Raw genomic sequence first — 12,899 nt, 5'->3', positions numbered from 1 at the left:
ACAAAGGAAGGAATTTCACAATAAAACATTGTAACTTTAAAAGATACCCACTTTATTGACTAACTCAGACTGCTGGAGCTTCATTAGTTTCAACTGAACTTTAGAGAGCAAAGTTCAGTTACAGTGTGTGAGTTAGTGACATTTTGTTTGAATAATCATTAATCTGTAGGTTAAAGCTATAGTGCGTATTTTCTGTCGCCCCCATGAGAAATTCTAAGTAATGACAGTAAAACTGACGGCGCGTCCACATGATACAAGCCTTCCGTGATTCCGCCGTCAAACTAGCAAAATTTGAAGCAGGATTTGAACACGCCCTAAACGCACCTGCGCCATGCACTTCACGCTGTGCGCTTAGATCGTTAAAATAGGGCCCTAAAGCTTTAAAGACTATTTTAAGAAATGTGACTAAAAGCTCAGCTAGTGTCAACTGACAAATGCTGCCACTCTTCTGTACTTCCTAATTTTAAAAGCCCATGCTGAATCATTACAGTGGCAACATGAACACTATCCCGGTCTGCTGGTTCTGGGTTTGATTTACAGCTTTTAGAAACCATGAGCTGTGCGTACTGTAAGCTAGACCTCTGACCCTGGTATAGGCCTTCTCATCATGGGGCACATTCCTTCATCTCCAGCCCTCCTTTACACATGCCACTCTAAATGTGGACCCGCATATGAAAATAGGGGCCAGGCTATTACAGAAAATCTCCAGCCAGATGTTCACATACCTGCTCCCCTGTCAAGTTGAGCAGAGACTTCAGATCCCTTCCATTTAATATGGAGACCTATATTGAGATGGACAAAAGTAATTATCTGAGTATACTACAAGTATATACTTTTATGTTTTGCAGACTGCACTGGAAAATGAAAATGTGGGGACTCCTTACTACACCATACAGCATGAGTCCTTTTGGAACTCCTGTGATGAAATCTGCAACAAGAAAAGGAAGGCGCAAAAGGTTAGAAGGGGATCAATTCAAAACACTGATAACTAAGAACTGCTGAACTGTGACCAACAAAAACACAGTTTACACACATTTTTTTTATTCTTTGAGTCTCTAAATGTTCTTGCTTCCTGAAAGACTTAATAATCCATCAAAACAGAATTAGTGTGTTGAGACTGAGTAGTTAAATATCAGACAGAGCTTGGGGTGGGGGTCAGCAAACCCTGTACTCAGCCATGCATTTTGGCTTTCTGTAATGTAAATACGACCCTTACCTTCCTCATCGTCCCCACTGAACTCGCCACCAGCCACAGAGTAACCTGCAGGATAAATGAAGATTAAAGATGCAGTCTGAATGAGAGAAAACAGCTGGAAGTGGTGAATATAATGAAAGATACACCAAACCTGTTTGATCTTAGAGGGGTTATAATGATAGTTATTCGAAGTAATAACAACATGTAGCACTAGTGTATTTTTGTTGAAGTATTTGGGATTACTGTTAAAAGAAAAGCCTTCACACATTGGCGGTGTCGCGCAGTGCTTCATCATTTTGATCACATCAACTGACAATCTTAAAAGAGTACTTCACTGATTGATCATCTTCCAGTGCCTATAACCTTTACTTATTTACAATAGACGGAGTGAAATCCTGCTTTTCAAAACCTGGCACTTAAATTGGCCTTAATGCAACAGAGTTTTGGTAAGCTCACATTTCTTTCTAACTCCACATCCAACACTACCGGCGGTTGAGTTGCATTGTGGGTAAAATAGGCACCAGGTTTAACTTTATTGGAGTGCAATGCTAAATTGATGAGGTAGTCTTTCAAAATCTAAGATATTGTGGATGACAAAGACTTGAAGAGGTGAGGTGTAACGTGACAAAATCTGATAATACAACTATTTCTCAGCACCTGGAAGGGGAGGGGCACTCTCAGCAACCTTAATTTCGCTGTAGTGTGGCCCTTAAACCTCAGGCCCCACAGTATTAATGTTTGGAAGAAGTTAAATGACGGACTGTTGATTATGCTACTTAAAGTGGGGCAAAAAAATGGGGGAAATAAGGAAAGCACCAGAGAAAGGTTATCAAGGTGCAATAAAAAGTTGATATCCCCTTGAGCATGATTATGCTCAGTATATGTACTGGCAATCTGCCAATTAGATTGTGACATACAGTGTCTTAAGTCATGTCATGAGTCATGTTTTCACTGAAATTTTGGCAGGATAGTGAAACAAGACGAAAGGTCAAGAGACAGCTCATTTACTGCAATCCAAAAGCGATTTTTAGTTTTCTGTGTACAAAGTTGACAATTTGATATGAGGGTGGTGTTAGTGAAGAGCTCATGTTGTATCCAAACTGGAAATAATTCTTTCTCCAGGGAATATGAATGTGATGAGAGAAGTTTAGGTAGATGTTCCAGTTAAGAGTTTTTAATTTGGGCTGTTAATTTTCTTGACAGGGACTTATTTAAGTCCTGCCCACTATTCATGAGCTCACCCAGTTGCGCTGGGTAAAGGATGCTGATAGCCAGGCTCTCATTGGCTAGCTGTTAGCCAGTCAGAGTCAAGCAGCTTAGCTTTTTGACTCTTTCTGCAGGCTTTCTATACCACGCTAGAATGGCTTGAAACAAGGTAACCAAGGCATTCCACAACAAATGTTACAGAGTCCATGGTAGAACTTCAGACATTACCACAAAGTAATGAAATACGTGTGGCAGGGCACCTTAAAAGGTGACATATCATAAAAAAACTCACTTTTTCAGTGCTTGTGCACATTTGGGTATCTGGAGTGCCTACCAACAAACTGTGAAATAAGACAACCCAGTCAGTTTTTGTGAGCTACCTAGATCAGAAAACAAATGGATTGGATTAAACAAGCCATTCTGGTTCCCCTTCCTATGTCACATGCAGGTTCATTAGAATATATGCCCCCCCCCCACCCTACCTTTGCAAAGGGGTGCCATATTTTTTTCGCAAGCCAATCAGAGCAGACTGGGCTTTTCTTTTAAAGAGACAGGTGCTAAAACGAAGAGTTTCAGACAGACTTTAGAGCATTTAAATGTGTTGTAGTAGAAATCCATAATATAACTATCAACCTGAAAACCAACTTGAATCATGAGGTCCTGCTGCTGGCAGGTGTAAAATATACAACAGAATTAAACATATAGTTGTTGCAGTCTGATGACAGAGGCAAGATTAGTAGTACAAGTAGTGTTTGTCATGTCAGTAGCAGTACTGTTAGGGTTAGTACATTCTAGTAATACATCTAATTTTAATAATACTATTTGACTCAAGTGTACTTCCTCACCCAGGTAACTGTCATCATAGCTCCCCTGCACCTGTCGTGTCTGAATCTGCCCAGCGACTGACAGCAGAAAGTACGAGGGGTAGTAGGCCTTAACAATCTCCTCTGTGGTGGCTGAGATCAGCTGGCCTATGGGATGGATGGGTAACAAAGGGTTAAAGGCCAGAGATAAGATGTCTGTCTTTTGGACTTTGTTCATTCAAAATCACTCAAAATCCATGTTGCTCCACATTCTTTAGAGCTCACCTTGCCAGTAAAAGCTGCCTGGTCCTCCAAGCACAACCCTCCCATCCTGTAACACACAACAGTTGCCAGAGTTGAGGAGAGGAGTCACCAGTTTCATCATGAATTTCAAACAAACTCTGCAAATCTGGTGTACACTGCAAAATCCCCCCTGCTTACATCAGACAAAACAGAGACACGGTAACTATGTGATTATGTAAAAACCAGCAAAAACTCCAACAAATATTTATCTTACCTTGGTGAAGTCTGCACTAAATCCCCCCTGGCAATAGCCCTGTCCAACAGGTCCATGTCTTTCTGCAATGAACAGCACAGAACATGGGAAACACTAATAATCTTTCTCTTTCATTAAAACGAAAAAAAGTAAACATTTTGTTCTGTTAAGGGAAGAATTCTCCAGTGTAATGTCAGTAAAGTCAGATTTAAATTGTTCATTGACTCACAACTGGATTCCAGACACTTATAAATAACAGAAGAAAAGTTTTGGCTATCTGGTTCAGTTGATGAGTTTTAAGAGCTGACCTCAATGGTAGACAGCACTCTTCATAAGATAGGCACTATGTATGCTGTATTGTGAATATTCAACACACGCACACACACATATTATACCAACTATAAAAATTCCAATCCAAAACAGAGATAAAAGGAGATTAAATAATTTGTCTTACATTGATCAGGTGGATAGAAACATGATAACAAATGAATGCTAATTTTGCTCTGTGTCTGTTGGATTAACATATATTTGCTAACACGCTGGCCATACCCAGCCTGGTCGAATTTGCATTTCCTATAATTAATGACCAACCCTGCCTCTACCTCTGATTGGCCAGTACGTGTTGCCTTCATTGGTTGGATTGGTTAGGTTTAGGCATGAGGAGTAAGAATGGTTAGGGTAAGGGTGAGAACACCAGGGTAAGCCAATCAAATACAGAGTAGGGCGGACCACGCCTTCGTCAAAATATGCACCACCCCCCCACCCCTGCAGGTGGCTATCATTGCAGTATCTCACCTGTTCGGCAGGGAGCGTACTCCACAAACGTTTTGAGACTGTCTACAGAGAGGTAGCAGGTTCCTGTGACATCGGCGAAAGGTGCGTCATGTTCTGTCCTCCAGTAATACCTGGGAGCACAAGCCTGGCAAGCACAGACAGACGGCTCAATGACAAAAGAACGTGACCACATTTGGTGGTTGAGAAGTCTTAAAGTGCTCATATTATGCTTTTTGTCTTTTTCCCTTTCCTTTATTGTGTTATATATCTTTTTTGTGCACGTTATAGGTTTACAAAGTGAAAAAGCCCAAAGTCTACCCCAAAGGGACTTACCATCTCCAACAGAAAACACTGTTCACAAACTGCTCCAAACAGCTCTATTGTAGTCCAGCCTTTACTTCAGAGACAAACGTGGTCACTTTGTAACACACGTTATAATGCTCGCCTAGCTGCTAGTGTGGCACTCCCTCATACTCTGCTTCTGACTGGCTAGTGGTCCTTACAACCTAAAACCTAAACCTATTTTGATATACCCTCTAACTACAATTATGAACCTGAACATGAGCATAATATGGCACTTTAAATTGACCCTAACTCTTCCCTCAAACATCAATTGTGAAATCATAGCTTAACAACTGTAACTACACACAGAAAGTCTGTCAAGCCTTAGAGTCTTCGAAATGACGGGGAACCAGTAAGAACGATACTTGATATTGTCATTTTTTGGGCTAAAACTAAAAACAAAAGAGCATGTGGAAGTTATGGATGAAGCAATGTGTGCTGTGAGGTACTTCCAACTGGACTTTGGAAAACTGTGAAATAACAGGTTGTTAGAAATAGCAGTGCTCAGGAATGTCTCAAAGTCCTAAATGTTTACATTAGCCAATTTTAAAGCAGCAGCTCTGTGCTGCTCTGTATTTAATTTGCGGAAATGTATTTAATGTAATTTTTCATACTCATGGGTTAGTGCTCATTTTGTAAACACTCATCCTTATAAACGGCACATACAATAAATGGAAACTCTCAAACTGTGTTAGTATCTGAGGCAATTACTGTAGGTTAAATTTAGCGCCAACTAGTCGACCCTGCAATACAACAACAAAACTGCTCCTTTGTTTCCATGTCTTCTACATGAATTATCAAGTGGTGAGGTGGCTAACTTATTGCCTGAGACCTGTACGTTTTTGCTGTTTTTGCATCCAGCTAAGTTAGCAGGATATCATGAATATAGCCATTATTGTTACTGTTGGCATTCAGTACATTGGTCTGTACACAGTATATCAAGGGTCCCCACATGGAGTCCCAAAAGGCCAAATTATAAAGTCCCTTTTAGCGCACCAACAATAAATATGGATTAATTAAACAAACACTTCTTTACAAACCACCAGCATAATGTGGGTAAATTATCCAAACAGACCAACCAACTCTGACCCATTCTTACCAGGATGCTGTTGCCATGGGAACGCACAGTAGCTCCAAACCACTGATGGGACTTGAACTCAACCTGAGTGTTCACATTATTTATATAAAAGTATCGATCACCTAGAAGAACATAAGGGAGAAAAACATATTAAGGGGTATATTTACACAGACTTGTGCACAGCTCTTTTATGATGGAATAACTTACACTTTCCTCAGAAACTGGGACATGGAAGAAACTTAAATCATGTTGGGAGGTGCTACTTTAGGTGGTGCTTAGTCAAAGATCCCCTTGTCATCAGTGTTTGATTTTTGTGCTGTCAGGGCTTCATTTGAGAGTGCTCCCCACATGTTCTTGGCTTTTTACATGGATATTTTATGGCCTTGTTCCTGGGGTCTGCAAGTCTTAATCCATCCTTCATGCTATGGCTGACATCAAACAGCTCAAAAGGACTTGGACCTTGTTGTTACTGTAACCCAAACGGCTGTACTTCATTGTCAGGATCTGTTTTAAGAAGAGGCCCTGGCAGTATGAAGGCAAGGAACAGTGATGAGGGAGGGGGTGGTGGAGTGCTGGAAGTGTGTGTGTGTGTGTGTGTGTGTGTGTGTGTGTGTGTGTGTGTGTGTGTGTGTGTGTGTGTGTGTGTGTGTGTGTGTGTGTGTGTGTGTGTGTGTGTGTGTGGAGTTTCCTGGCAAATGTTTTACTTTTGCAGCCTCAGCAGCATTACACCTCCATTATTTTTGCTTTCATCAACAACTTGCTGGTATAATAATTAATTTGGAAAATTTGGATTGTGACTCCTGGTCCACAAAATGTTTGATTCAGGTAGGTGAGCCAGGTTGCCTTAATGCCAGAACACTGAAAAAAAAACAAGTTCCTGACTTTGAAATACTGTTCACATCTTAAAAGTCTTAAATAAAAGTGTGTGATGTTGGGGTTTGCTGTCAGATCCTAATTTCTTCTAAAAGCAGGATTTTTGTCAAACCTACGGTGAAAAAAACATGTTTGCCATTCAGCACCTTTGAAAGGTCATTTTTCAAAACCTGACATCTTAAATCATACTTAAATATGCCTGTAACTGTGTAAGCTTTGGAGGTATATTTTCTGATATATGTGCCTGCTGACTGTAGCGGAGTGCTGACATTAAACTCTCCAGGCTGTAACTTAGTGTGCCTGTTTGGTTAATGGAGTCTGGGCTGTGTCCTTAAACACACCATGAATCCTGAGGCCTGTAATGGGAAATACAAGACTACTGAATGTACTTTGTAAATGCATGACCATGTGTTTGTGTGTGTGGGCATGTGTGTGTCTGTGTGAACATAAATGTGGTTTTGCATGTTTATTTTTCTTCTAAGCTGCATCATATTTCAGAGGCTGTCTGCAGAGACCGTTTGTAAACAGTTTGTAGGTGTGTATTTGTGTACGCAGAGTTTGCACGGTCACGGCTCTCAGTCTGTGTAAAACGGCATTCTATATCAGCACGAAAGAGCTTACGATAAGTAGACCCTGTGATCCTCAAGCGGTGGTCCTTATCGCTTCCTGCATTTCTGATGGGGGTGATTATTTTTCTGGCAGAGCCGGGGGCAGCCCAGGTCCTCTGGGGTCCTTGTCCCCATAATGACTCTGCCCTAATTAAAGAGCGCTTACAACACTGGGCCCGAGTCCAGCAGGAAATCAAAGCTCTGTGAAAACACTGCAAAATACAGCCCATGTCCCAAACTGGAGACCATAGTGAGGGGTGGTGTGGAGGAAAGCCCCAGTCACCATTAAAACACCAGAAAGATATTAAAGGCTTGTTTCAATCAAAACAGAGAAGCGTTAGATTAGGAGCTGTATGATGGCAGGGAGTCGCACTTCCTGACCTCAAGGTCAAGCATAGTGGTGCTTAACTACCCATAAGTTCTCTCAGCCACTTTTATGGCTGGTTAGAGACAGCTGGGAGTTTACTACACAGTTCTGTTGCAACTGTTTAACAGTAGTGTTGGGAAAGTGGCATTTTTATATCCTGGAACAATGTGAGTTACCTACTACTGCTGTGATTATGATGTAAGGAAAATGTACCCCCTTGGATTTTGAATATTGAGCTTGATTTTTCACAGATCACATTTTTATCTACAAAGAGGCCGACCGTCAATTCAGACTTAACAAGACACCCTACCTTGCTTGTCAAAGTCGATCATGCTGCAGTTAGGTTCGGCCCACGGGCACAAGTACACCGCTCCTCCTTCAGTGATGTTGGGTTGGCTGGTGTTGGCTTTCGGAGCGCCAATCAAAACACTGATACTAGACAGCAGAAAGGAAAACAGAATCTTACACTGTGGTGACAGGCTGTGTCCAGGAAAAGCCCAAGATTGCACAAAGAAACATTTGTTTTGGTCGAGAATCATATGCATTTAACATGTCTTATGGATAAAGTTTCGTCATACACACAGCTGATGAAATAAGTAATAATCTGGGCAACGCAACAAGTTGTAAACACAACACTGACATATTATCACCTCATGAAGTTAATTTAGCAGATGTTCACCAGCTAGTCTCTAACTGTGTCGGTCTGCTGTTTGGTGCTGAGCAGGTTGTGAACAGAGGGTTTATCCGGGCTTGTTTGCTAAAAAAAACAGCTGTCCGCTGCTGCTGGAAACTAGTCTGGCTATCACCAGACCAAACTCAATCTTTTAAGACTCCCCAGACTAATGTCTGTGCTCTGTATTTCCTACCGCACAAGAGGCGTGATCAACGGGCATAGTTCAAATAACTCTATACGCAATTGGATAGTCCTTCAACCAATCAGACCAACGATCCAGGTGACGTAGCAGCGACAGCGGCATCAACGGGTTGCTGTGCTTCGGTGGCCGCCATGTTGAATGTAAACAAAAAGCTGCTTGGTCGCTTCTCTATCGTCATTGTGTTAAACCCGCCAATAGCGCGCCAGGTGGATAAGCCAGTTTGTGATTGGTCCCCGCAAAATTGTAACGAAAGCAGGGTGGATAAACGTACAGGTTTCCAGCCTGAGCTGCAGGGCGAAATCATACCAAAACAATGAGCTGAAAGAAGCTGAAAGACTCAAGAGCTACGGCCTCGCAATGCCAGGTGATAATTTTCTGTGCGTTTGTCCCTTTCAACCCCTTTTACATTATCAGTAGTTATTCATTATTCATGTTGCTGTACAAATATTGCAGCTTTAAAGTTAGCTTGCTACAAAGTTGCTATTGAAACTACTACAACAGTTGGCTGAGTGATTAGAGTACAAGTTATTGTTGGGCCAACATGAAACTTATTGTAGCTCTTTTTAGCATATTCAATTGAAAATTACTCATTGGAACTCCTTGTTTGGTTGGTTTTTGTTGAGTTTACACCATCGTCCAGACAAAGATGTGATCATTTTTGTGTTTTTCTTGTAATGAAAAGCAGCTCTCTCGAGTGAAAGGTAGTTCTGCAACTGCAGTAAAAGTACACAGTCCTGTATCAAATTCGGCACGTTTTTTAAATGTCATAACTGCTATTGCCATGCTAGCTACTGTACTGCAAGTTGGATAGGAAGGTGGCTTTTAAGCATCTATCTCCAAAAAGTTTCAGTCTGAAATTAATGAATGGCAATAACATACAACAGCGAGATGTACATGTAAATATCATGCACGCACTCAAACTTACTTCAAATTTACACATGCAAGTGAATGTGTGTATAATTTAAGTGTTTGTTACAAATCAGCTACACTTCAAGGTTTTCAGACAGCCCTGCTAAAAAGGCCTGGCCCAGAGCGAAGGGCACGACTTAAGACATTGGTGACTGATGACATTAGCAGAGATCAGACAGACTCTGTACTCCTCCCATCCCCCAAAATGTCTGGAGAGCACAAGAGGAATATTTACATGGCTGGATAAGCTTTCCTTATAAACCACTCACTCCACGGCCACTCAGCCGATCAGGGTGCAGGCTTTCAGTGGTCTTCTCTTACAAAAGGTACTGACTTTTAACCCACTGCCACCCTCTGTGATCTCTGCACGTGTGGATTTGTAAGAGTCAATTAAAAGCACTTGTAATGAACACTTAACAGCCAACAATAGCCTCCTCCGCAGCATGATGTGTATCAGTGGGATGATGGATGCTTCGGTTTAGACCTGAAATAAAGATTCCTTTCTTTTAACTCACGTTCAACAGGAACATCTGCAAACAGGGGAATGGCTTTGAGGCATGGCCAGGTCAAAGACGCAACATATAATTTTTTCACTAAAGGATTTATGAGCTCCAGTGAATGCATTTACATTTCCACATTATTCTCAAACTAGTCATATCCTAATGGTAGGATATCCTCACTCAGTTTTACTGTCTCCATGCATCATAACCTAATCCAAACATTTATTTTACACATAATTATGTTGATTTTTTTATTTCTCTTAGAACTAAGTTTCTCTAAAATACCGATAGTGTTACCCTTTCAGGCCTCTAAAAGGTATTTCAATGAAGCAATTTAAAGTGCTCATATTATGCTTTTTGGCTTTTCCTCTTTCCTTTATTGTGTTATATATCTTTTCTGTGCATGTTATAGGTTTACAAAGTGAAAAAGCCCAAAGTCCCCCCCAAAGGGACTTACCATCTCCAACAGAAAACACTGTTCACAAACTGCTCCAAACAGCTCTATTGTAGTCCAGCCTTTACTTCAGAGACAAACGTGGTCACTTTGTAACACACGTTATAATGCTCGCCTAGCTGCTAGCGTGGCACTCCCTCATACTCTGCTTCTGACTGGCTAGTAGTCCTTACCTAGCTACTGCACATGTGCGACTCCCAACAAAGATGGAACAGAAGTGAGATGTCTCACTCTGTAGCTAAAACAGAGAGCTCAACACACAGGGTGAAAAGAGGAGCTGCGGCAATGTGGAGTACAACAAAAATATGGTGTTTTTTGAAAATTAAACCATGTAAACCTATTCTGGTACAACCTCTAAATACAATTATGAACCTGAAAATGAATATAATTTGAGCACTTTAAGAAAGGACAATGACTCACAACGTATAGCTGAATTAAACATCGTAGACATCGCTTCATTTTAAGAGGCACAAGCCAATCAGATTAATAACCACTGAGTATAATGATATGACCTTACTTTACATATGTCCATGGAATCAACAGAGCCACTGTATCCCTGAACCATGTTCAGGTTTCCACAAGATTTTATCTGGGTTGTTATAATAAACAGGATATGATGCTTATATGAGCCAGATCCCCAAAGCCGAATTTGTTTTGTTTGGTTAGCATGTAAATGCATTCATTAAACACACATATGTGGGTGGCCCAGAATAATCCTACACAATACTCAATTAGTGTGTTTTCTTAAAGCGCTTTAGTCAAATGTGTAATGTTGATTAAACCTACATTAAAGCTGCATTAAAACATGGGCTGCTGTAGAAAAATCTCCACTGCTCTAGACTGTACATTTGTTCAATTGACCAAATGAAATCTGGTTCATATATCAAAATAAGTACCAGATCAAGAGTAAAACCCAACACAGCACTGACTTGGTCTGACTGTTCAGTAAAATTAAGCTAGCAACATTTGGTGGCCTTTAATGTAGAGCTCACAGACAAGTTGGTAAACATAAAGAAGTTCACTGACATCAGGTCACAGGATTTCAACAGCTGTGTCCCATTTCCATACTAGAGACTAATTCTATAGATGTTTTGGGTATGCAGTGTGTTCACAAGGTGGAAAGTGACAAAATCAAGTACAGTCAAACAGGACTAAGAGTTTATAGCCACAGCTCTGTGAGGTGTTATTATGAATCCCACTACTCTTCTAGACAAGATACGCCCTGCTTAGCAGACAGGTGCCAGGATTGGCCAGGCTTCCATGCTCACACGTTCAAGTCCAACAAGTCCTCCAAACCATACGACGATATCTGTCATTTATTCCTACCCTCTAATACGACCCAGTTGTGTCAGGGTTAGGCACAAAAACTACTTGGTCATGTTTAGGCACCCACACTAATTACGTAGTTAAAGGACAATTCCAGCACAAAATGAACCCAGGGGTTAATAACATATGTGTACCGAGTCATCCGTTCTCTGGGACATGTTTTCATGCTAATCGAATGTGTCTCTAGCTTGAAACAAGCAACCGGTGATTAGCTTATAACGCTAGCCTTCGGGGCAGAGGGTAAATCGCTATTTCTACACCACTAACAAGGCTCAAAATAGCACCACACTTCCACGGTAACATAATGAGGGTCCCTACATGTAAACATGTTTATTAAAAAGATATTATAAAGACAGTAGCGTTCATGTATACATGCGGCCGCCAAACAGTCATGACCAGTCGAACGACGAACGCCATGCAACCAGTAATCAGTAACATAGCTCAAACACGGCGTTCGTCGTTCGACTGGTCATGACTGTCAGAACTTTTTCTGTTATTTTACGGATTTATTTCTTAGAGTGTAGAGCCATGAAGTGATTGCACACTATTGAATCATCTCTACCAACACACTTGATGCCTGCCTGCTAAACTAGACTTATTGACATACTGGATATGTGTGCTGAGACAGTGAAAACAGAGACGGCATGGTGAGCAACAGGAGCAACTCTCTTAGCAAGGCTTCCTAAAGCCAAACAATGTAGTAATTGTCCGAATGCATGACAACCAGCTGAAACCATCCCATCAGCAGAAAGAAAACATCGATCTCATTCAGGAAAGCATCCTTTCCTACTGCGTTGTTTACCCACCACAAAACAAGAACTGCTAGATTCACTTGAAGATGTTCAGCCGTAAGCAGCTGTCAAAATATATGAATTTGGTCAAAAGCAAATGTTAAATTGTTCAGTGTAAGCAAAACTATTGCAGGCAAAGGGAGGCCTAGTCTTTTCAAATGCATTGGTCTAAAATCAACATCTCAGTAATGACTCAACAACATGCCCTCTAACTGCCAGAAGCTTAGTAAAGCAAACTCTGAGAATCTTAACCAATTTCCTCACAGGAAAATTTCTACATTCACTAAACCAACAATGGTTTT

The 12,899-nt window shown here is 41.0% G+C and overlaps 1 protein-coding gene across 1 annotated transcript in view; it reads right to left on the bottom strand.

Moving 5' to 3' along the window:
* Positions 1–12,899, bottom strand: part of LOC116036792 (integrin alpha-5-like) — a 52,472-nt gene that overhangs the window by 36,600 nt on the left and 2,973 nt on the right. Inside the window, exons 2-10 of the mRNA XM_031280449.2 lie at positions 8,053–8,177; positions 5,916–6,016; positions 4,496–4,619; positions 3,722–3,783; positions 3,490–3,535; positions 3,247–3,372; positions 1,217–1,261; positions 885–928; positions 726–782 (exon numbers count right to left, since the gene is read on the bottom strand). Coding sequence (XP_031136309.1) covers positions 726–782; positions 885–928; positions 1,217–1,261; positions 3,247–3,372; positions 3,490–3,535; positions 3,722–3,783; positions 4,496–4,619; positions 5,916–6,016; positions 8,053–8,177 — 730 coding nt within the window. The remainder of the gene's footprint in view (positions 1–725; positions 783–884; positions 929–1,216; positions 1,262–3,246; positions 3,373–3,489; positions 3,536–3,721; positions 3,784–4,495; positions 4,620–5,915; positions 6,017–8,052; positions 8,178–12,899) is intronic.

This window comes from Sander lucioperca, chromosome 6 (genome assembly GCF_008315115.2).
Source record: "Sander lucioperca isolate FBNREF2018 chromosome 6, SLUC_FBN_1.2, whole genome shotgun sequence".
Taxonomy (NCBI): domain Eukaryota; kingdom Metazoa; phylum Chordata; class Actinopteri; order Perciformes; family Percidae; genus Sander; species Sander lucioperca.
Note: the sequence above shows the minus strand (reverse complement) of the source record. Positions and strands in the feature narration are given on the sequence as shown.